The sequence below is a fragment of the Drosophila innubila genome, chromosome X (genome assembly GCF_004354385.1).
Source record: "Drosophila innubila isolate TH190305 chromosome X, UK_Dinn_1.0, whole genome shotgun sequence".
NCBI classification, from domain to species: Eukaryota; Metazoa; Arthropoda; class Insecta; order Diptera; family Drosophilidae; genus Drosophila; species Drosophila innubila.
The window spans coordinates 7,820,988-7,840,835 of NC_047626.1; the positions used below are offsets into that span (position 1 = coordinate 7,820,988).

The following is a 19,848-nucleotide window of genomic DNA, read 5'->3' on the forward strand; positions in this document are numbered from 1 at the left end:
TTAGGCTAATGGACTCTTGGCCAAAACGAGATGATGTCAGCTGAGTTATTTTCTTTCTCTCTCTCTCTGTGTGAATTGGTTTGCATTAATTTGCATATGTGTGCGTGCATGTGTGCTGCTTACATTACAAAGCTAACAACTATATTACTTAAGTTATTTGATTTGGTACTGTGATTGTGAGCAATCGATATGCAGCGATATCGATATCAATAAAACAGAGGTAGCTGCCTTGGTATATTTATTTACTAAGAAGGTGTCGCAGAAGATACAGATACAGTAAAAATAGTTAAATGCAATGAAACTATTTTTTTGCATGTTTGAAGAACCATGGGCAAGAATTATAAAACCATAAATAAAATTAAAGTCCATAGCTCTCAATTTGCAATGTATGTGAAGAGTTAGGAAATTAGACTACTTTGTTTTATTTTAAGTGTACATATATCTAATTTGAAGTAAATTGCTTATTTAAAATAAATAAAGTAGTTAAAGGAAATAAACATTGAATGTTTTTGTTAAATAGAAACAACAACGTTTGTCACCTCACTTATTCCACCATGCGTTGACACATGAACATGGCGTCCAATGGAACATGGTGAAATTATTAACAAGGTGACGAATTCACTAAGCCTCACATACTTATTTATTTTACCACAGTTAGAGAAATAGAGATAAATTTGTATACTCTGCCTTACTAAAGAAGGTAAATACCTAAGAGACTGAGGTAAATAAGCATGCCACCTTGTTAATGAATTCACCATTGCTAGATTCATTGTCAACGTCATTCGTTTTTGTCGCTATGACGAATGTTTAGCCTTTGAAGTGGAAATGCTGCAGCTTTGGTTACAAATTCAATCAAAAAACTGTCAAACTGACAAGTGTTAAATAGGGGGAGGGGACAGCGCATCGAGATGAAAATAGAAACAGAGAATGAGGAACAGAGAATGCGAAACAGAAAGAGAGACTGACACCTGACAATGTGATATGAGATGATTGTGAATCGCCTTGTGGTAAATGTAAAACGATGCTAGATGAAAGTGTTTAAGTGACAGCTTTCCCCTCCCCTCCTTCCTCTCCTTCCTTTCCTCTCCTCTCCACTGCTCCCCTTGCCATTCTATTGTTCAGCTTCCCCTCTCCATCGTTTCCCAATTCCCCCCTTTCCCATTCATTGTCATGCTTTCATCTTTAGCTGTAACTATCACCATCTCTTTCACTCTCTGCTTTTGATTTCATGCGCTCATTTCTATCTCCTTTCCACACTTTTCATTCATTCATTTCCTACGAAAACATTTTCGTTTCCTTTTTTTTTTAATATTTCTTTTTTTTTTATGAAAGACCAAAAACTATGCCAAGTGCCGGGACGTGCTCAAGGGGATGTCCAGTTGGGACAGCAGGGGTTTAGGAGGAGGGAAAGTTAACCCCTTTTTGGTATGAACGCAGCCTGGAATTCAATGTTCCCATTGATCGTGCAGAAAAAGCATAAGCAGTAGAAGCAGCTCAGATTTACAGCGTATCTAATAGTCGAGGTCCTCAATTACATTCTAAATTACATTACTACATTCTGCTAAATAAGACACAAATGCAATAGACAGATTTATTTGGTGAATTTTTATTTTAATACCCTTTAATAGTCAAGTACTAGGGTACATTGAACTCGTTTAAAAACAGAAAATATGACCAAATAAAATGTGCTATTCTTTGTAATGTAATTGACACAAATATTTTTTATATAAAATTAACATTTTTGTTAATAAATGCCAAAAATTTGGACAGTTATATAAAGTACCGGGTATCTATTAGTCTATGATAACGTTTTTTACTTTCAACTGAATTAAATTGTTTTCAATATAAAACGAGAACTACCTTGAAAGAGGAAGTTAAGCATATTATACTGTATTTAAATGGAGTACCGAGTATTTTACAGTCGGTGACGCGACTATAATATATTTTTTGTAGAAATTACATTAATTTTTTATTTTAATATACAAATTATCTTGGTCGTACATTGAATTAATGAGGCAAATACGTTATGCTATATTTCACTTAAGTACCGAGTATCTTATAGTCGGTGACTCGATTATAAGGTTTTTATTTAAAATAAAATTTTGTTTTTTTAATATAATGCTTACTTTATTTTACTTATACATTGAATAAATGATTATTAATATTGAAATGAAGAAGCACAGTACCGAGTATCTTCTAGTCGACTATAATGTTCTTACTTGCACTGTAGTTGATTCTTCACTTTTGCAGCTTGCTCGAAGGAAATGCTCGCTGTTAGCTACTCCTGCTAAGTGGAGGCTTCACTAGCTACCTGGCTACGCATCTACCTGTCCACCAGCTCCTCAAAAAATCTTTCCAGTCTTCAGCTCTCTCTCTCTTCGACTGTGTGGATCTTGATCTTGAGCTTCTTCCTCTCGTCATGGACACCAATTCAACGACTTTGACCTTCACCAGTTTGGTGCTGTTGTTGGTGTTGCTGGTGATGTGCCTGCTTGTTGCATGCCACTGTTTGGGACCACGTGCCGCAACCTGGATGCGCATGCGTTCCAGATCCAGCAAGGAGGAGAAGATCGGTCTGTCCAAGCACAAGCACAAACTGTTTCATCCTAATGGCTACATGGCCAGCGTGAGTTGAATACTATATCTTAATAAATGCTACACATATGTATTTTTGTTTGTTATACCCGTTACTTAAATATAAGTAAAAGGGTATATTGTGTTCGTTGAAATGTGTGTAACAGGCAGAAGAAGGCGTCTCCGACCCCAGATATATATTCTTGATCAGCATCAACAGCCGAGTCTATATAGCCATGTCTGTCTGTCCGTCCGTCCGTCTGTCCGTCTGCCCGTCCGTGTGAGCGCCTAGATCTCAGAGACTATAAGAGATAGAGATACCAAACTTTCACCCACAGACTTCAAATGCGTTGGAGCAGTTCAAGTTTGTTTTAAATTTTTGACACGCCCCCTTCAGCTCCCGTAAATCGCGAAAAACCACCACACCCACAGTTTTTAAGATAATACAGTTTTTATGGTAATTAACGCAATCAATTAATACTATCTATAAGCTCACTTAACCGCAGCAAGATCGGACAAGTAGAACGGGAGTAATAGCTAACCAAAGTTATTAATAAAGTTATTATTTCAATACAATCCCTAAAAGTATGCAGTATCATGTGATTTTTCTCTTTCTACAGATTCAATCCGGCTCCGAGTTCTTGCTGAGCACAAGCGGCAGCTTCAAGCGCTTTGATACCATTGATAAGGAGGATTACAATCGTTCCCAGCAACAGCAGCAGCAGCAACAGTTGCAGCAGCAGCAACAACTGCAACAGTTGCAGCAACACCAGCAACATCAGTTGTTCCTGGGCAATGCAGGCGACACCACAACGACCACAACGACTCCCTTGTGGAATCTGCCCCAGGCGGATGTCAGCATTCCGCCACAGCCTTTGCGTCCAGCTCCCGCTCCCAACAGCGCCGGTCCGAGCAGCAAGACGGTGACCTTCTCCTTTGGCCAAATCAATGAGTTGGGCTCTGCCACTTTAGAGCGTGCAGAGCCGCGTTCCTGTCTGCGCGGTGCAGGAGGAGTGGGAGGAGTCGGAGCTTCGACATTGCCACAGCCATTGGAGGCGCCACCGCCGCCCAGATTAACCACATCCGCGTCGGTGACACTGTCTGCCACGGCAATACCACGTCCCATTGCCAAGCGACAGATATCGCTGCAGCAGGGCATTAATCGTGGCCTGGAAGCTGGACAGGCACAACAGCCGGAGCTGGAAACGGACAAGGAGTTGAAGCTGCTGAGGGAGACGGAGTTGGAGCTGGAAACGGAGACGGAGACGGAACGTCGTCCGCCGGCTTTGAAGCGTCGCAATTCCAGCACAAATCCCTTTTTATGCGAGTCCACGGAGGCACTGCCTCCAAATCCAGTTGTCACCACTCCTGTGCCCACGCCCGCTGCCCAGCACAATGGCAATCCCTTTGTGCATAACCAAAGCCTCTCCAGTCGCCTCCTGAAGCTGCACAACACCAACAATCCCTTCTCCGGACTGACGCAGCGCGTCAAAGGACCTCACATGCTCCAAAAGACCATCTCGGAGGATTATCTCTTTCGCAAACTGGGCGTCAATGGACATGCCAATCTAATGGCCAATGGTAATGCTAATGGTAATGGTAATGGCAACTCAACCTGGTGCTTTGGACGCTCCTTGATGCGTCAGGAGTCGAGCATTAGCCTCGGATTGGGCAGACGCAACAGTTCGCAGATGTCCCTGGATGGCTCCTTGGAGGGCATCCATTTGGAGCATGCCATCTCCTGTGACTCGGTCAACTCGGATGCCTCCTCCTTGTGCCTCGATCAGCTCGATCAGCCCTACACTCAGATTACAGGGTATCTTTGCGTCGGTTTGCAGTACGAGAAGTGAGTGCATTTACTGTTAATAAATTACAATCTAGTCTATTTTATTTTTATTTTTATTATTACAATTCATTTTAAAAATTATAATTTGATTAAATAAATTATAAGTAACTTTTAATTCATAATATTATAATACAACTAATATTTTAAATCTGTATTATGGTAAAAAAAAATACATGTTATTTTTAGATTAAATAAAAAAATTACAAAAAATAATAGTTAACTTTTTTCTCATAATAATATAATACAACTAATATTTTCAATTTTCATTATGGTAAAAAAAATTACAAGTTATTTTTTAATTTCATAGCTTTTAAATTGAGTGTAATTATCTTTTGAAACAAGTGATGAAAAAAAATCACATGTGTTAAAAACAAAATATTTTTGATGTGTACAATAAAAATTAAAAATTAGAATAATATTATGAATTTTTATAATAAAAATATAAATTTTGAAAATTGTTATATTGTTTTATGATATATTATGATTTTTAAATTAAATTATTATTTACATTTTTTCTTAAGCAATTGCAAAAACAAATGAACATATAATTTTTTAATTTATAAATTATATTTTCATTTAAAAAATTAAAATTTTTATTTTTTTTTAAATTAAAATCTTTGTTAATTTAAAAATTAAAATTTTTATTATTTTAAACATAAAAATTTTTAGTATTACAATTATTATTATTTTAAAAATTAAAATTTTTTATTATAAAAATTAAATTTTTCTTTTTTAAATTACAATTTTTAATTTTAAAAATGACAAAAATGGTCCTTAATTTGAATGCTTTGCAGGCACAGCAGCCACAACGAGGAGGAGCAATTGGAACTCACAGTGAGCGTGCTGGAGGCCAAGGGTCTCATTTGTCCACTCATCATGGGACTCGACTCGCTGGACACCTTCGTGAGAATCTATTTGGTGCCCGATCATGCGGGCGGCATGCAGACCAAGGTGAGTAGTGTGTGAGCAGGGAATAAAACCGAAACCGGAAACAGTCCCGCAATCGTTAACTGAAACTAAGTTCAAGCCTTCATAACTTTGACAAAACTAAACCGATTTTTAAACGGAATGTCATTTTAATCATGGTTTGGCATCTTTATTTATTCTGCATTTAAATTTTATTTATTTTGTAAAAAAAATTATGTCCCTCTAAATCTTGGGTTCGATGCTAAGGGTCCCCCCTATTTTGAAAATTTTAAATTTTAAATCTCAAGTTTTTACTTTTAATCAACTCCTTATGCCGTAATTAGTATAAAACAACACTTTAAACTTGATTCTGAGACCTTTAATTTTTCTGTAAAAAATCATGTGAAATCTGACAAAAATTTTGACTTGTAAAGTTGTTAAAGGTCTGACCAACTTCAAATTTCCATAACTTTGTCAAAACTTAACCGATTATTAAACGGAATGCCATTTTGCTCATGGTTTGGCATTTAAATTCATTTGGCATTCAAATTTTGTTTATTTAGAAAATTTTATTATTTTCGAATATCACAGCCATGGTTTGATTTCAATGCTAAGGGTCCCCCCTTTGATATTTTTAAAATTTTAAATTTTTAATCTCAAGTTTTCACTTTTAATCAACTCCTTATGTCGTAATTAGTATAAAAAAACACTTTAAATTTGATTCTGAGACCTTTCATTTTTCTGTAAAAAATCATGTGAAATGTGACAAAAATTTTGACTTGTAAAGTTGCTAGGTCCAAGGTCTGACCAACTTCAAATGTCCATAACTTTGTCAAAACTAAACCGATTTTCAAACGGAATGTCATTTTAATCATGGTTTAGCATTTAAATTTATTTGGCATTCAAATTTTGTTCATTTAGAAAATTTTATTATTTTCGACTATCACAGCCATGGTTTGATTTCAATGCTAAGGGTCCCCCCTTTGATATTTTGAAAATTTTAAATTTTTAATCTCAAGTTTTCACTTTTAATCAACTCCTTATGTCGTAATTAGTATAAAACAACACTTTACATTTGATTCTTAGATCTTTCATTTTTCTGTAAAAAATCATGTGAAATCTGACAAAAATTTTGACTTGTAAAGTTGCTAGGTCAAAGATCTGACCAACTTCAAATGTCCATAACTTTGTCAAAACTAAGCCGATTTTCAAGCGGAATGTCATTTTGCTCATGGTTTGGCCTCTAAAATACGTCTGCATTTAAACCTAAAAAGTTTAGTTTAAAAAAATTTTCCTCAAATTCAATTTGTTTGGTTCTTTCAGGTGGTAAGATCCACACTGACTCCGGCGTACAATGAGACCTTCAACTTCCGGCTGAAGCGACAATATGGCCGTCACTCACTGTGGTTCCATTTGTACCACAATGGCCCCGCCCACACGCTGATTGGGGAGGCGGAGATGGAAATTGGCGAGATGACGCGTCCGGTGACCACATGGATTCCCCTGTCGGATTCACGCAAATGCAATGCCCGCTGGGGTGAATTGATGTTCTCCCTCAGCTATCTGCCAACGGCGGAGAGACTCACGATTGTTGTGGTCAAGGCGCGCAATCTGAAGCTGGAACCGGATGCCGAAACGGAGCAACAGAGACAGACACAGTCACCGAGTGCAGGTGCACTGCAGCATGTGTTCGTCAAGGTGAGTAGGGAACAGATTTCAGATCACAAATAAGGTCTAAACAGTATTTTTAATTTTACTACCCTCAGGCTCTCTGAAACTTGAATTTAATTAAAATTTTTTTTTTTTTTTAATTACATTTAAATTTAATTCTTTAATTTAAAGAAATCAGATGTACATATACTTTTGTAAAAAGAAAAAGATAAGAGTTTAGCAAAGATGTCGGAACAAACTTTACCAATTTAATACCCACAGACTCTATAAAATTAAAATTTTGATCAATATTTATTTTTAATAAAAAACCATAAATTGTTAAATTTTAATTCTTTTTAATTTCCAACTTATTATCATTTCATCTTTTTATTAAGTTTTTTGTGACCGATGACAGCCGAAAATATCTAGTTAAAAATTATATAAACAAGAATTCCATTCATTATTTCTAACAGGTCTATCTGATGAACAACGACAAAAAGGTGCTGAAGAAGCGCACCTCATTGAAGCGCCAGGATCGTTCGCCCACCTTCAATGAGTCGATGATCTTCAGCCTGCCCCCGCAGGGTCTTACCACCGTTCAGCTGCGTCTCACGGTCTTTGGGGTCACGGATGGGGGAATCCTGCCGCTGGGTCATGTCATTGCCGGCAGCTGTGCGGTGGGCAAGGGACTGCGCCACTGGCATCAGATGTTGTCCTCGCTGCGGAAGCCGGTGGCCATGTGGCATGTACTGCGACGGGCCGTCAATCAGCCGGTGTTCGTTGGAGGCGCCGAAGCGGTGGTCGCTGCCATGCAGAGTACCTTGCAACGGGCCAGTGCCAAGCGCAACAGCATCGTATAGAGTTTGCAAGTTATCGATTAACATTTATCGATTATTTACTACCATTTATCGATTGATGCAAACAGTGAACACTGCATTTAACTGCGAGCTATACAAATATCGATTAACATTTATCGATAATTGTGTATCGATTATTGTATATCGATTAATGTTATTAGTGAACATTGCATTTAGCTAAGAGCTATAAATTAATCGATAACCAGTTATCAAAAGTTGATTATTGTTAATCGGTTAATTGCAACCATTTTGAGCTATAAAATATCAATTTGCAGTTATCGATTGTGGATGACTGTTTATCAATTGATGTGAAATTGAGCATTGCAATTAGCCTTGAGTTATAAAGCAATCGATTAATTTTTATCGATTAAATTTTTTCGATAAACGTTTATCGTTTATCGATTAACGTACCCAGAGAGAGCATTGCATTTTGCTTAGCACAATTAAGTTTTATTCTTCAATATGCCAACACTTTTCTTCGTCCCTTTGGAATCCTGCCCCTCAAACTGCATTTACTCAAGCATTTTCTTACTTTTCTACTACTTTTCCTACTCAAAATGAATGTATACCCATATAGAATCGTATAACCAGATATTACTTACTCTCTAACCGAACTTAACCTAACAAAAGCCCGCACCAAAGGACAAACTGAGCCTATTAGCTAGTTAAGCACACACACACACACTCAGACGTACAAGTGTGTACCTACTATAATTACAAAATGCACGCACCCATTGTTATCAAGTATTTAAACGTGTTATCGATATTTATCGTTCTTCAACCACGAAATGCAATTGAAAGAATAGAAGAAGAGAGACAGTCTCGGCAGGTCGAGTATTAAAAATATCCTTGCAGCAAAAACTGAAAATTAGGCAGTAAATTCTGCAAGGATATAAGAGTTAAAGCCCTGCTATAAGAAGTTAAACTAACCGTATATAATAAAGAAATAGACTAATGTATGAATAGATAGGACATTTTCTGGCAATCATGATTGTTAAAGTATTCAAATAAAAAATTAATATAAAAATTATAATTGTTGCCCATAAAAAAAATCAGATGAGTAAAAATATGGAGAAAAAAAAAGAATAAACCCTTGGAGCAATGTGATATAAATTAAAATAAACAAATTGTGGCTAATTATATAATATACTTATATAATGAATGTATTTGTATTTATATATTCATATTCGTATTCATTCGAAACTAATAAGTATTTATAAAAAGGTATTACAGCTCCACAAATGAAATAGACTTTAGCAAAAGTTTTTTCAGGTTAGAGTAATGAATATTAACGATATTCGTTTTGAATTTTGTTAATAATTAACAATTTAATGGATTCGTACAATAGATCAATTGTGTTCCAGAGATTGTTGTATTTTTTTTTTTTTGGGTACACTTATGAGAAAAAAAGCAAAAGACAATAACTTTGCAAGCATTTACAAAACATTATTTACTATTTAATACGAGTATAATCAATAATTATTCACATTTACAATGAATCCTTCAACAAAATAAAATTGAAAATTTTTCATTCCACAAATTTCTAAAAATACTTTTGCCCAAAACTCACTCAATCAAATAAGGAATAGATAGAAAGAGAAAACTGCACGCTGTCCAACAAATTTCGGGTTCGAGCACATTGCATATATAAACTATGCTATATACCTATTGGTACAATCTATAACTATTACTATACCCATGGCTAACTCTATTACTACATATATCCAACTTTAGAAATGACCAACAAAACGAAAAACCAAAAAAACCTGGCACACAACTTTTAGCAGCTTTAATATTTCACTTGAAACAAAAAAACAAAAACGGAAATCGAAAAGAACTCTATGAAATTAACAAATTTAATATACGCATAATTATACTAGCTAATATTCTGAATAGTTAAGGACTATATAGTAAATAATTAATGTTTATCTGTTTTATACTTAGTGTCAAAAAAAAAACTAAAAAGAGACAAAACCAAAAAAGAAGAAAAAACAATTGTTAAAATCAAATAATTAAATGTCTCGTGTTGAATTTTTGTATTTACATACATACATGCATAATCGTTTAAGTACATATTTATATATACATTACAAACAATATATACATACATAAATATACCATATATACCTATACACATATGTATCTATATATTGGATAAATGTAAATGATATATGCAAATGCTACAGATTGTTATACAAATAAAAACTGATGAAATTTCAAAGAGAAACAAACTTCTTTAAAAAGCTGCTCGACTGCAAGATACCTGGTTATTCCTGCTGTTTTCCCTATTCCACAGTAAGAAAAAGATTTATTAAACTACTTTTGTGTTCCTTATTCAATCGTAATGAAATTTTTACCTTGACTAAAATATAATTTAGGGATTTAACTGCAAAATTAGTTCTGTAATTTACAGGGTAGCAGGTAATAAATATTGCAGAAAAGCATCAGCGTATGGCATAGAGGAATTCTCATGGTAATTTTGATATCTGTATACTCTTTAAACTGTTACATTTCCTGCTTTACTTTTGAGTTTTTTGATTTTTACAAAATTGTCTTTAATATCTTATTTATTTTATGAAATAACGATTCTACTTGTGATGGGATGCAAATGAAATTTTCTGCTTTGATCATATAAAGCTTAAGAATTTTGATTACTTTAAAATTTTGAGTTTCTTTATGATGATTTTAAAGAAAATAAAAATGTTTTAAATATATTTTTAGGTAAGATAAATAAATTAGGTGGGGATAAATATACTATATGTATCTCTAACACTCTTTTAATAATTTTTCTGCAATAATATGTTGCAGATAAGTAAAGATAGATTTGGTATGCAGAAATTTACATATGATAAATTTAGCTCTCTTATTTAAAAAGAGAATATACTTTGCATAGAGTCGAAGCTGCCCTGTTTTTTTCTTTTTTTTAGGGTATAAAAACAAAAACGAAGCAATTAAAATTGATACTTTTTGGTGAAGACACAAAAACATACACACACACACAGCTGGACAGATGTTAAGATACAGATACATTTGTATCTTGTGCGGTTTTCAATTGAATTTCAATTTCAATTGATGCCAGCCAGCTGTGCAGCCATTGGATAGTTTATTTTTAGTCACAGCGATTAGCAGCCAATGGCAGAGAGGCTACACAAGACTGAGCGGCAGACTGAGAGGCAGACAGACCACTTGAGTTTTGTGGCAGAAACGCCAGACTGTCTGGAAGTGCAACCGGAGGCAAGTGGCAGGCAAAAATCACAACAAATCTGGTATCCTTGGTTGCTTTAAATGTGTGCAACAAGCAAATGATCCTTTTAGTTGAAAGCCAGTTGAGCTACCGATCACAACTTGGTCTATCTTTTTTTTTGTGTGTGTGTGTTTAAAAGTATATCTCAACTATGCTGGAAAGTAGCGTATTAATGTCGAGCTGCAAGGAGCGTCGTTTATTGCGCACTCCAAAGTGTGCCAGGTGTCGCAATCACGGTGTCATCTCCTGTGTCAAAGGTCACAAGAAACTGTGTCGCTGGCGTGAATGTTGCTGCCCCAATTGTCAACTTGTCGTCGATCGCCAACGTGTGATGGCCGCACAGGTGGCACTGCGACGACAACAGACCATGGAGGCCTTGGAGATGAGCAGTGGAAATGGAAATGGAAATGGTATTGGCAGTCATCCAGTTAAGCCAGAGCTGCACAGCGATGAGGAGTTGCCAATTACGCCCACTAAATCTACCAGCTCCAGTTCCAACTCCAATTCCAACTCCAGTTCCAGTTCCAACTCCAGTTCCATGGCAGCCACGCGCCAGGCATTGATTGCCCAGAAGCGCATCTACAAGCAGCGACTACGCAATCTACAGCAGTCTACACTGCACATCACAGCAGCCATGGAAGGTATGTACATATGTATACACATGTCTATATATATTGTATGTAGCTACAGTGCGGAGCCAGACTGTCTGGTAATACAAGTGCGACTGAAGCAGGCACTACACAGAGCGAAATACTCAAGTACTTCATGCTTTTAGGACCGTATCGAGTACACCAGAAAATGTTCTGGTAGCAGAAGAATTTGAAAGCTACTTCATAAAAAACTTTCCGCCGGCGGAAATTTCTGGTCTACTCCATTTCTTCCTTAAGATGTCACATTTCAAACTTAGTTTCTCACTATCTGTTTTGTTTTGACAAATCTCTAAAAATTTCAAAGTAAATTGCTTTTGTAAACAACGTTAAAAATGCTACGTAAGTGCCAAAGATTTAAGTTTTTCAAACACACTTATTTTTAGAATCACAAAAATCAATTATAACAAATTAATTTAAGCTGTATCAAAATTATTAATTCAAATTTATTGATAATTGGAATATTCAATATTTTTTCATTTACTTCCATTTTTCCCATACTTTCCAAAAACTTCAAACTGTTATAACTTTGTCAAATCTCAGCAGATTTTTTTTTTTTTGCGGAATGTCATTTTTATCTTTATTTGGCCTCTATTTTGATTCTACACCAAAATTGGAAAATTACATTTTTCCAATCACATTTTTAATTTTTTTCATACTTTTCCTTCATGCTTTTTTAAAAACTTCAAACTGTTATAACTTTGTCAAATCTTAAGCGATTTTCTTGCGACATGTAAATTGCTATGCATATTTTCAGTAATTTTTACTGACGTAAGAATTTATGATTTGAGTTAATCATCAATAATATAATTTTAAAACGATTTTTTTTCTCGCTGTGTACGAACTGTGGCAGGAAATGCCTTATTCCTTACAAAAACAATAACAAATTTGTCAAAAGTCAAGAGTCACAGTAATTGGATGCTTGTCGTCTGCAGGCATATTGTCCACAAGGATACCAATCTAAAGATCCAAGATCTTTCTCTATCTATCTTTCTCTCTCACTCTCTCTCTCTCTCTCATTTTGTCTTGTAAATTGATACATGAAAACGGAAAAACCTCTTCAACGGTGCAACAACACACACACATTCAATTTTCGAGTTTTCCATCTGGTTTCCAACTAAAAGAATCCACCATTTAGACAGACAGACGGACAGACAGACGGAGGGACATTTCTAGACACACACGCAGACAGTTTGGTGCCATGCTGTCTGGTTATGGCTGTAGATTGTAGACTCTAGGTTGCCTAGGGGTCTGAACTCCGACTCCCGAGCTCAAGTTACGCCTCCATTTTCATGTGCCACATACCCCTGCTTCTTTTTTTATCCAATGCATTTCGAAAATGTGCAATAAAGGGTATTAGACTTTGTGTAAATATATGCAACAATCAGTAGAAATCATATTCAACCTTATATAGTATATAGGCTATTGTGATAAGCATCAATATTTATAGTTTAGTCGATTTATCACTTTCTTTCTGTCTATATGACCTAGATATAAGCTCCTGTATACCACACAGAATTTTAAAAAATAACGAGAGTAATTTTAAATCTTGAGTCCAGAATTTTAGCACAATTGATGTACATCATAATCCTAATCTGTTTTCAAAATTCCATTACGATCGTTCGAAAAAGTACAAAAGCTAGAAATTTTTAAGTCTCTTTGCACAACATAAAATATGTACTGTTTGACTCGGTTTTTACATATTCTTTTAGTATACAAATCCGAGGAAAAGTAAACTTTTTATTGGTGAAAAGAGGCTACTAGGTTTTTCAGCCCTGGACACAGGGTATCACAGTCGACTTAGAACGTTCTTATTTGTTCATTTTCACACTCATTACGTGAACGAATTGAAACAATTTGAGAGCAATTTGTACAACAGATTTGATGCCAACGTCACAAGAGAGATCAAAGGGTTTTTCCCCGAAATACCATATGTAATTTCACAGTTATGCTAATGCCCTGCCTCCAATTACAGAATACAAACAGCGGTTTCCCACGTTCAACTCACCGTTACTGGAACGCATGCGCAAGCGACGAGCATTCGCTGATCCGGAACTGAACTATGCAATGGATACAACGCTACTTGGCAGCTCCGCCTGCAATGGAACAACAGCTCCTTTGGCAACGCCGACAGCGGGCATGGTTGGCAACGCCTTTTATGATCTATTGGGTAATGCCGCCGCAGTAGCAGCAGCAACAGCAGCAGCTGTCGCCCAACAACAGCAGCAGCAACAACAACAGGCATATCAATCAACGCCGCTCCTTACACACACGCCAACTACAACAACGCCCACTGTTGTTAAGAAGCCCAAGCTGAGTTTCTCCATTGAGTCAATAATTGGCGTCAGCACGTAGCATTCAACATGCTAGCTAACAACTTGTATATATACATTTTTTTTTAATAGTTTAGTAATAGAAAATAAAACAAATTGCATTTGTGTAATATTTAAGTTAATGCTAGCAAAAATACAATAAAAAATTATTGCATTACCAATTTAAACTATGTTGTAACTGCTTTTAAAACCAAACCATAGGGGACGTATTTAAGTATTGCAAACAGACAAAAGCTAGCGCCACCGGCTTCATTGAGAAATATGGCGCACAATTCAAATGTGAGCTTATTTTTAGTTTATTTAGCAACAAATTAATAATTTGATGGAAATTTTTAATTCAAAATTAGATAAAATAAAGGTTTCACATAGGGAGAAGTAATACAATTTAATTGTATTTGACAAAATTTGATTAAATTAGAACAAGCTGCCAGATCGGTAAAGTCTGCAGGGTAACAGCACTTGGACCGGATGGCAGTCTTCCTCACCAGTGCTGGCAAGCTTTGGCTGGAAAGCATCTAAATTTGTTATTTTGGGAACATTGCACCAAAATATTAATAGCAAAACTTAGCTGAATATATATATGGAAATAGCCAGATTTTCAGCTAATAGGAATTTTGAAATTTTCCTAGCAAACGAATTCTGAAAATAGCTATAAAATAGCTAAGTTGTCAACAGTGCCGACAACACGCTCCCGCCGCAGGTGACTCAGAAAATGACAACAATTTTGTACGCCGAACCCGAGCTGATCCTTGCGCAAGGTCACAAGGTGCTCTTCCTGAATCCCAATGATTTGCAAATATTTAAGGAAATCGAATTACCCACAGACCTAACCACGTGTGGCTTAAAAATCGCAGCGCCCGAAGCAAATGAAGAGCAACAACAACAGTCAGTGGAAGGGGAAAAGGAAGCGGGAGCGGGTAAAGGCGAGGTAAAAGGAACAACGGCAAGTGGAAGTGTGGAGGTGTCTATATTAAATGTAAGCTACTCGCCAGATCGACAACTGATTGCACTGACCACAGCTGGCCAAAAGGCGTTGTTGCTGTACCAGAGTCGACCGGAGAATGCGAAACTTCTCTCCGTGCGATCTTTAAGTCGCGCCTCCAGTGCACTGACCTTTGCGCCGGACTCCAGCTCTGTGCTGGTCACGGACAAGACCGGCGATTGCTATCAGTACGATTGCGTGGATGTGGAGGCGACGCCACGCCTTCTATTGGGGCATTTGAGCATTGTGTACGACATTTTATGGACGCCAGATCGCAAGCATATCATAACCTGCGATCGCGATGACAAGATACGGGTGACCAACTATCCAGAGACCTATGACATACACAGCTATTGCCTGGGTCACAAGGAGTTCGTCTCCGGTCTGGCTTTGTTGTCCGGCGAGCATTTGGTATCCGTATCCGGTGACAAGACGCTGCGCGTCTGGAATTACGTGTCCGGCAAGCAGCTGCTGCAAAAGGATCTACCCGCTCCGGCTGTGCGTCTGCAGCTGCGTGAACTTGTGCCCGACAAGCGTTATCAGTTGGCCGTTCTCTTCTACGATCACATCGAGGCCATTGGTCTCTACGAACTGGCGCTGGAGGATACCTGGACTGTGGCACGGGAGCAGCTGGTCCGCGCCGAGGCGGGTAACTGGAACATCAGCAACTTTACGCTGACGGAGCAAAGGATTTATGTGGCAGGCGCCTTGGATGATAAACTAATGCTGCGCGTCTACAACAGTAGCGATGGCAAGGAGGACAACTCGGTGCCTGCTGGCTGGCTGGAAATGGTCCTGGAGCAGTTTGCCGACCAGGCGTGTGTGCCCGAGGATCTGTCCGTGTGGTTCAAGAAGCGCTACGACAACGTCAGCGACTACATGGAGCGCAAGAAGCGTCGCATCGAGGATCACAAGCAGCCCAAATGATGACCAGATAACCAGATGACCATTTCACAGATTTTCATTTAACTTAAGTCTAAGCATGTTTTGTAATACACGAGAATAAATGTTGACAATAACAGGAAAACGAGTCTTAAGTTTCACATGGGTTTTCTATGAATATAAGCAGGAATATGCTTTATATGGATGGACAATTATCAATATTTTCAACTTCCATGACTGCTATTATATAGCAGTCCGATTTTAAACAAAATTAAAACAAACAAAATAAAATACCCAATCTGTGCATTTGATTAAGATATCTAAAAAGAACAATTGTTTTTAATAGGAAAAGCTAATTTTCAACCGATGCTAAATGATATAGTTATCCGATTTTAAATAAAATTTAATTGAAATGTTATGCTTTGACCCACTTGCAGTTTGAATTTTCTAAAAAGCCTTTTTAGCAAGCACCTACTGTAAAAACTGTAGCCTTCTAGCTCTTACCAATAAATATAGACAGATATATATACAAATAATATTAAGCAAATCCTCGCTGTGAAGTAAATGTTTTACCTAAAGCAGAAGAGAATATAGTTCTCGAGTCTTTGACATGCTTAGATTTGTGTTGATAAGTTTTATAAGTTTTGTATTTTATTTAGTTTAATTAAGATGCGTTTTAGATAGTTTTTAAACTGGCTTGTAATCCAATTTGCTCTCCAGCTTCTTGTTGTCGGACACTTTACGGACGGCCTTCATGAAGTCCTCCTGGATAACATATTCACGTTCAGCTCTGCAAATATAACAAACAATTAGTTTTGACAATAAATAACTATAAAAACAATCAGTCTGTCAGTCAGTTGATTTACCTGATGGCAAAGAGACCTGCTTCAGTGCAAACATTGCGTAAATCAGCGCCGTTGAAATTGTCCGACAACTTGACAATGGCTTCATAATCAATCTCGCCATGTTTGGCAATCTTTAGCGCATGAATCTTGAGAATCTCCAGACTAAAAATAAATCAAAAATGTTACTCAATATCTTTATATATCTAATAAGTTTTTAAAAACTTACCGCGCCTGTTCGTTGGGCAATGGAATCTCAATTTTACGATCCAAACGACCTGGACGCAATAGAGCAGGATCTAGAGTATCTGGTCGATTGGTGGCCATAATCATCTTGACCTGTCCCAGCGAATCGAAGCCATCCATCTGATTGAGCAGCTCCATCAAAGTACGTTGGATCTCACGATCCGCGGATGTGCCTTCAGAGAAACGACGACCACCGATGGCATCGATCTCGTCCATAAATATAATGCAAGGCTGATGATCGCGGGCATAATTAAACATTTCACGTATCAAACGTGCACTCTCGCCAATATACTTGTCCACAATTGCCGAGGAGACGACCTTCAGGAAGTTGGCATCCAGCTGAGAGGCAACGGCACGGGCCAACAGTGTTTTACCGGTGCCAGGAGGACCGTAAAGCAGACAACCCTTCGGTGGTGTGATGCCAACGCGCAGGAATAGCTCGGGATTGAGCAGCGGCAACTCAATGACTTCGCGTAACTCGCGTATCTGTTCCGTTAGTCCGCCAATTGCCGAGTAGGTAACATCGCCAGGATCCTCGTGCGACATGTTGTACACCAAAGGATCCACTTCACGTGGCAAATAGCGCATTATGGTCAATGTGGTCATGTCCAGAGCAACTCGAGTGCCCGACTTCAACTTGGCCTTGTCCAGCTGGCGACGGCAACCAACCACATAACGTGGTCCATTCGTTGCCTTCACAATGACTACAAATTAAACATAATTAACCCTTAAACTCCAAAATCTTTACTTTAAAACTCACATTTATCTTCGGTCAATTGTTTTAGCACTTCGCCCACAATTTGTCCTACACTTTGCAGCGCTTTCAGATCATTCTCCGACTTGTCATACAGCTTAGTCAGTTCCTTGATTTCCTCGCGTTCTGCAATAAAGTTTTATTTTTTGTTTTAAATTGAAAAAACCTTTTAATTTATTGCCGTTCACAACTCACTTTCTTTGAGGCGTCCCTCAACTTCTTTGTGCTCCAGCAGTTTCTTTCTGTAATCGGACAGCGCCTTTTCGCGTATGCTCTCCGTCGATGGAACAGCCGTCACGGTCATTTTAACTGTTTTCGTGCAGTGCTTTTAATAAATTATAAACATAAACTCTTTACAAAAGTAACCGAGTCGGTCTCTAATGATATTGCAGTTTTACTCTCAGTGCTGCCAACTTGCTTTAATAGTCTTCACACAATATAAAACGGGCTGGCAGTGAATCCACTGTTGCCAACTATTTGGAGAAAATATTATCTGTTTTTGGCTAGAAAATTTAAATTTTAGGTATTGCAAATTTAAAAACGCAATAAGCTTTGAATGAAATTAATACTTAGATGAAAATTAAAAATTGTAAATTAAATAAAATTAAGAAAAACATTTTAATGTAGGCTTAAAGTTCGTCACTCGCTTGAGAAATTAAAAATTGATTTCTAAATAAATATCAAAAAATCGACAAAATTCTAACAAAAATGCTGAAAATATTTAAAAAAATTCTAGCTTCAAAATTAAGAAATTGTCAATTACAATTGTATTACCCAAAATAATGCATGTTGCCAGATCGGAAAATTTTCCAGGGTGGCACCCTCTGGACAAGGTGGCAGCCTTTGGGACAAAACAGTGCTTTTGTGTGCCAAAATGCCGTTGACCGCACAATTTGTGCGCAATTTGCAGAGATTTCGACTAGTTACGTTTGACGTAACGGATACGCTGCTGCGACTTAAAGATCCAACCACGCAATACATACAAACAGCAGCGGCAAATGGAGTCGCCAGCTTGGACCGAACAAAAATGGAATTGTGCTTTCGCCAGCAGTTCAAATGGATGAGCAAAAAACATAAGAATTATGGACGGAATACACCGAACATGGAATGGCAGTCGTGGTGGCTCCAACTGGTGGCCAAGACGTTCAACTGTGTGGATGCGAATATACCGCAAGACAAACTGCAAATTATTGCCGAGCAGCTTTTATCTCTATTTCGCACCAGCGCCTGTTGGACGCACATCAATTGTGCCGCGGAATTGGTGCAGTGCGTCCGTCAGGCGGGCAAGTGTGTGGGCGTCATCTCCAACTTTGATCCCTCGCTGCCACAAGTGCTGTCCGCCATGGGATTCGATAAGAAATTCGATTTCATACTCACATCCTATGAAGCGGGCGTTATGAAACCAGATCCGGGTATCTTTCAAATCCCCGTGAAACGTTTACAAATTGCACCATCGGAAGCTCTGCATATTGGCAACAAGTTTGATCTGGATTATCTGGGAGCACGAAACAGCGGTTGGAGCAGCCTCCTAGTGCAATCCCAGCCTGATCCCAAGTTGGACACCAGCTCCGCAGCCAAATATAGCTTCCCAAGTCTAGCGAAAATGCTGCAGACACTCGAATCCCAGGAATTTGCCTGGTGACTGCAGCCCAAGTTTATATACAAATTAAAAAATATAATTTCTTAAATAACTAAAGTTTTTTAGCCGATCGTGTTGATCCCCATTACTCACTCAAATTTATAGTTTTAAATTGCTCTTGTAATCCGCCTGGTTATACTCTGTATATTATTATATATATTCTTGATATATATATATATATATGTATTTAGTTAGGTGCATCAAATTTTAGGCGGATCGAGTTAATCTTTAAATCTTGCCACGTCCACTAAAACAAAAAAACTTCTTTGATGTAAAAGTCCAGTGAGCCTTTTCATGCCCCAAAATTTCTGATATTCAATTTTGTAGCTAACGTTCCTGTTTCCTTAAATATATGTACATCCATCTGTGAGATCCTTTCGTTCATACGGAAAGACGAATTTTACCATATAAAATCGACTGTTTAATAAAATATATAATTTATAGGA

At 37.4% G+C, this 19,848-nt stretch overlaps 5 protein-coding genes across 5 annotated transcripts; 4 read left to right on the top strand and 1 right to left on the bottom strand.

The window, feature by feature from the left end:
- Positions 1–2,419: 2,419 nt before the first annotated feature.
- Positions 2,420–7,841, top strand: LOC117785581. Its single transcript, XM_034623675.1, has 6 exons — positions 2,420–2,626; positions 3,195–3,758; positions 3,816–4,420; positions 5,221–5,371; positions 6,650–7,024; positions 7,450–7,841. The coding sequence occupies exons 1-6, from the start codon at positions 2,420–2,422 to the stop codon at positions 7,834–7,836; spliced, it is 2,289 nt and encodes a 762-aa protein (XP_034479566.1). The 3' UTR covers positions 7,837–7,841.
- Positions 7,842–11,249: 3,408 nt separating this feature from the next.
- Positions 11,250–14,079, top strand: LOC117785590 (doublesex- and mab-3-related transcription factor 1). The gene is made up of 2 exons (XM_034623687.1): positions 11,250–11,718; positions 13,700–14,079. Exons 1-2 carry the CDS (start codon positions 11,250–11,252, stop codon positions 14,077–14,079), a joined length of 849 nt encoding a protein of 282 aa, XP_034479578.1.
- A 639-nt stretch (positions 14,080–14,718) lies between these two features.
- LOC117793933 (tRNA (guanine-N(7)-)-methyltransferase non-catalytic subunit wuho) lies at positions 14,719–16,057 on the top strand. The gene has a single exon (XM_034634391.1). It carries the CDS (start codon positions 14,770–14,772, stop codon positions 15,964–15,966), a length of 1,197 nt encoding a protein of 398 aa, XP_034490282.1. The 5' UTR covers positions 14,719–14,769; the 3' UTR covers positions 15,967–16,057.
- A 493-nt stretch (positions 16,058–16,550) lies between these two features.
- On the bottom strand, positions 16,551–18,194 carry LOC117793934 (26S proteasome regulatory subunit 10B). The gene is made up of 5 exons (XM_034634392.1): positions 17,959–18,194; positions 17,770–17,889; positions 16,993–17,713; positions 16,788–16,928; positions 16,551–16,711 (listed from the first exon to the last, which is right to left on the bottom strand). Exons 1-5 carry the CDS (start codon positions 18,065–18,067, stop codon positions 16,609–16,611), a joined length of 1,194 nt encoding a protein of 397 aa, XP_034490283.1. The 5' UTR covers positions 18,068–18,194; the 3' UTR covers positions 16,551–16,608.
- A 385-nt stretch (positions 18,195–18,579) lies between these two features.
- Positions 18,580–19,845, top strand: LOC117793935 (rhythmically expressed gene 2 protein). Its single transcript, XM_034634394.1, has one exon. It carries the CDS (start codon positions 18,638–18,640, stop codon positions 19,403–19,405), a length of 768 nt encoding a protein of 255 aa, XP_034490285.1. The 5' UTR covers positions 18,580–18,637; the 3' UTR covers positions 19,406–19,845.
- Positions 19,846–19,848: the final 3 nt, after the last annotated feature.

Excerpts from the sequence above, each read along its gene's own strand:
- LOC117785581 (XM_034623675.1), top strand. The coding sequence starts at position 2,420 with ATGGACACCAATTCAACGACTTTGACCTTCACCAGTTTGGTGCTGTTG. Across the intron at positions 3,759-3,815 it reads GTGGCCTGGAAGCTGGACAG|TTGGAGCTGGAAACGGAGAC; the intron begins GCACAACAGCCG and ends AGGGAGACGGAG. Across the intron at positions 7,025-7,449 it reads TGCAGCATGTGTTCGTCAAG|GTCTATCTGATGAACAACGA; the intron begins GTGAGTAGGGAA and ends TATTTCTAACAG.
- LOC117785590 (XM_034623687.1), top strand. The coding sequence starts at position 11,250 with ATGTCGAGCTGCAAGGAGCGTCGTTTATTGCGCACTCCAAAGTGTGCC. Across the intron at positions 11,719-13,699 it reads CATCACAGCAGCCATGGAAG|AATACAAACAGCGGTTTCCC; the intron begins GTATGTACATAT and ends CTCCAATTACAG.
- LOC117793933 (XM_034634391.1), top strand. The coding sequence starts at position 14,770 with ATGACAACAATTTTGTACGCCGAACCCGAGCTGATCCTTGCGCAAGGT.
- LOC117793934 (XM_034634392.1), bottom strand. The coding sequence starts at position 18,067 with ATGACCGTGACGGCTGTTCCATCGACGGAGAGCATACGCGAAAAGGCG. Across the intron at positions 17,890-17,958 it reads TGAGGGACGCCTCAAAGAAA|AACGCGAGGAAATCAAGGAA; the intron begins GTGAGTTGTGAA and ends ACTTTATTGCAG. Across the intron at positions 16,929-16,992 it reads TTGCCCAACGAACAGGCGCG|TCTGGAGATTCTCAAGATTC; the intron begins GTAAGTTTTTAA and ends ATTTATTTTTAG.
- LOC117793935 (XM_034634394.1), top strand. The coding sequence starts at position 18,638 with ATGCCGTTGACCGCACAATTTGTGCGCAATTTGCAGAGATTTCGACTA.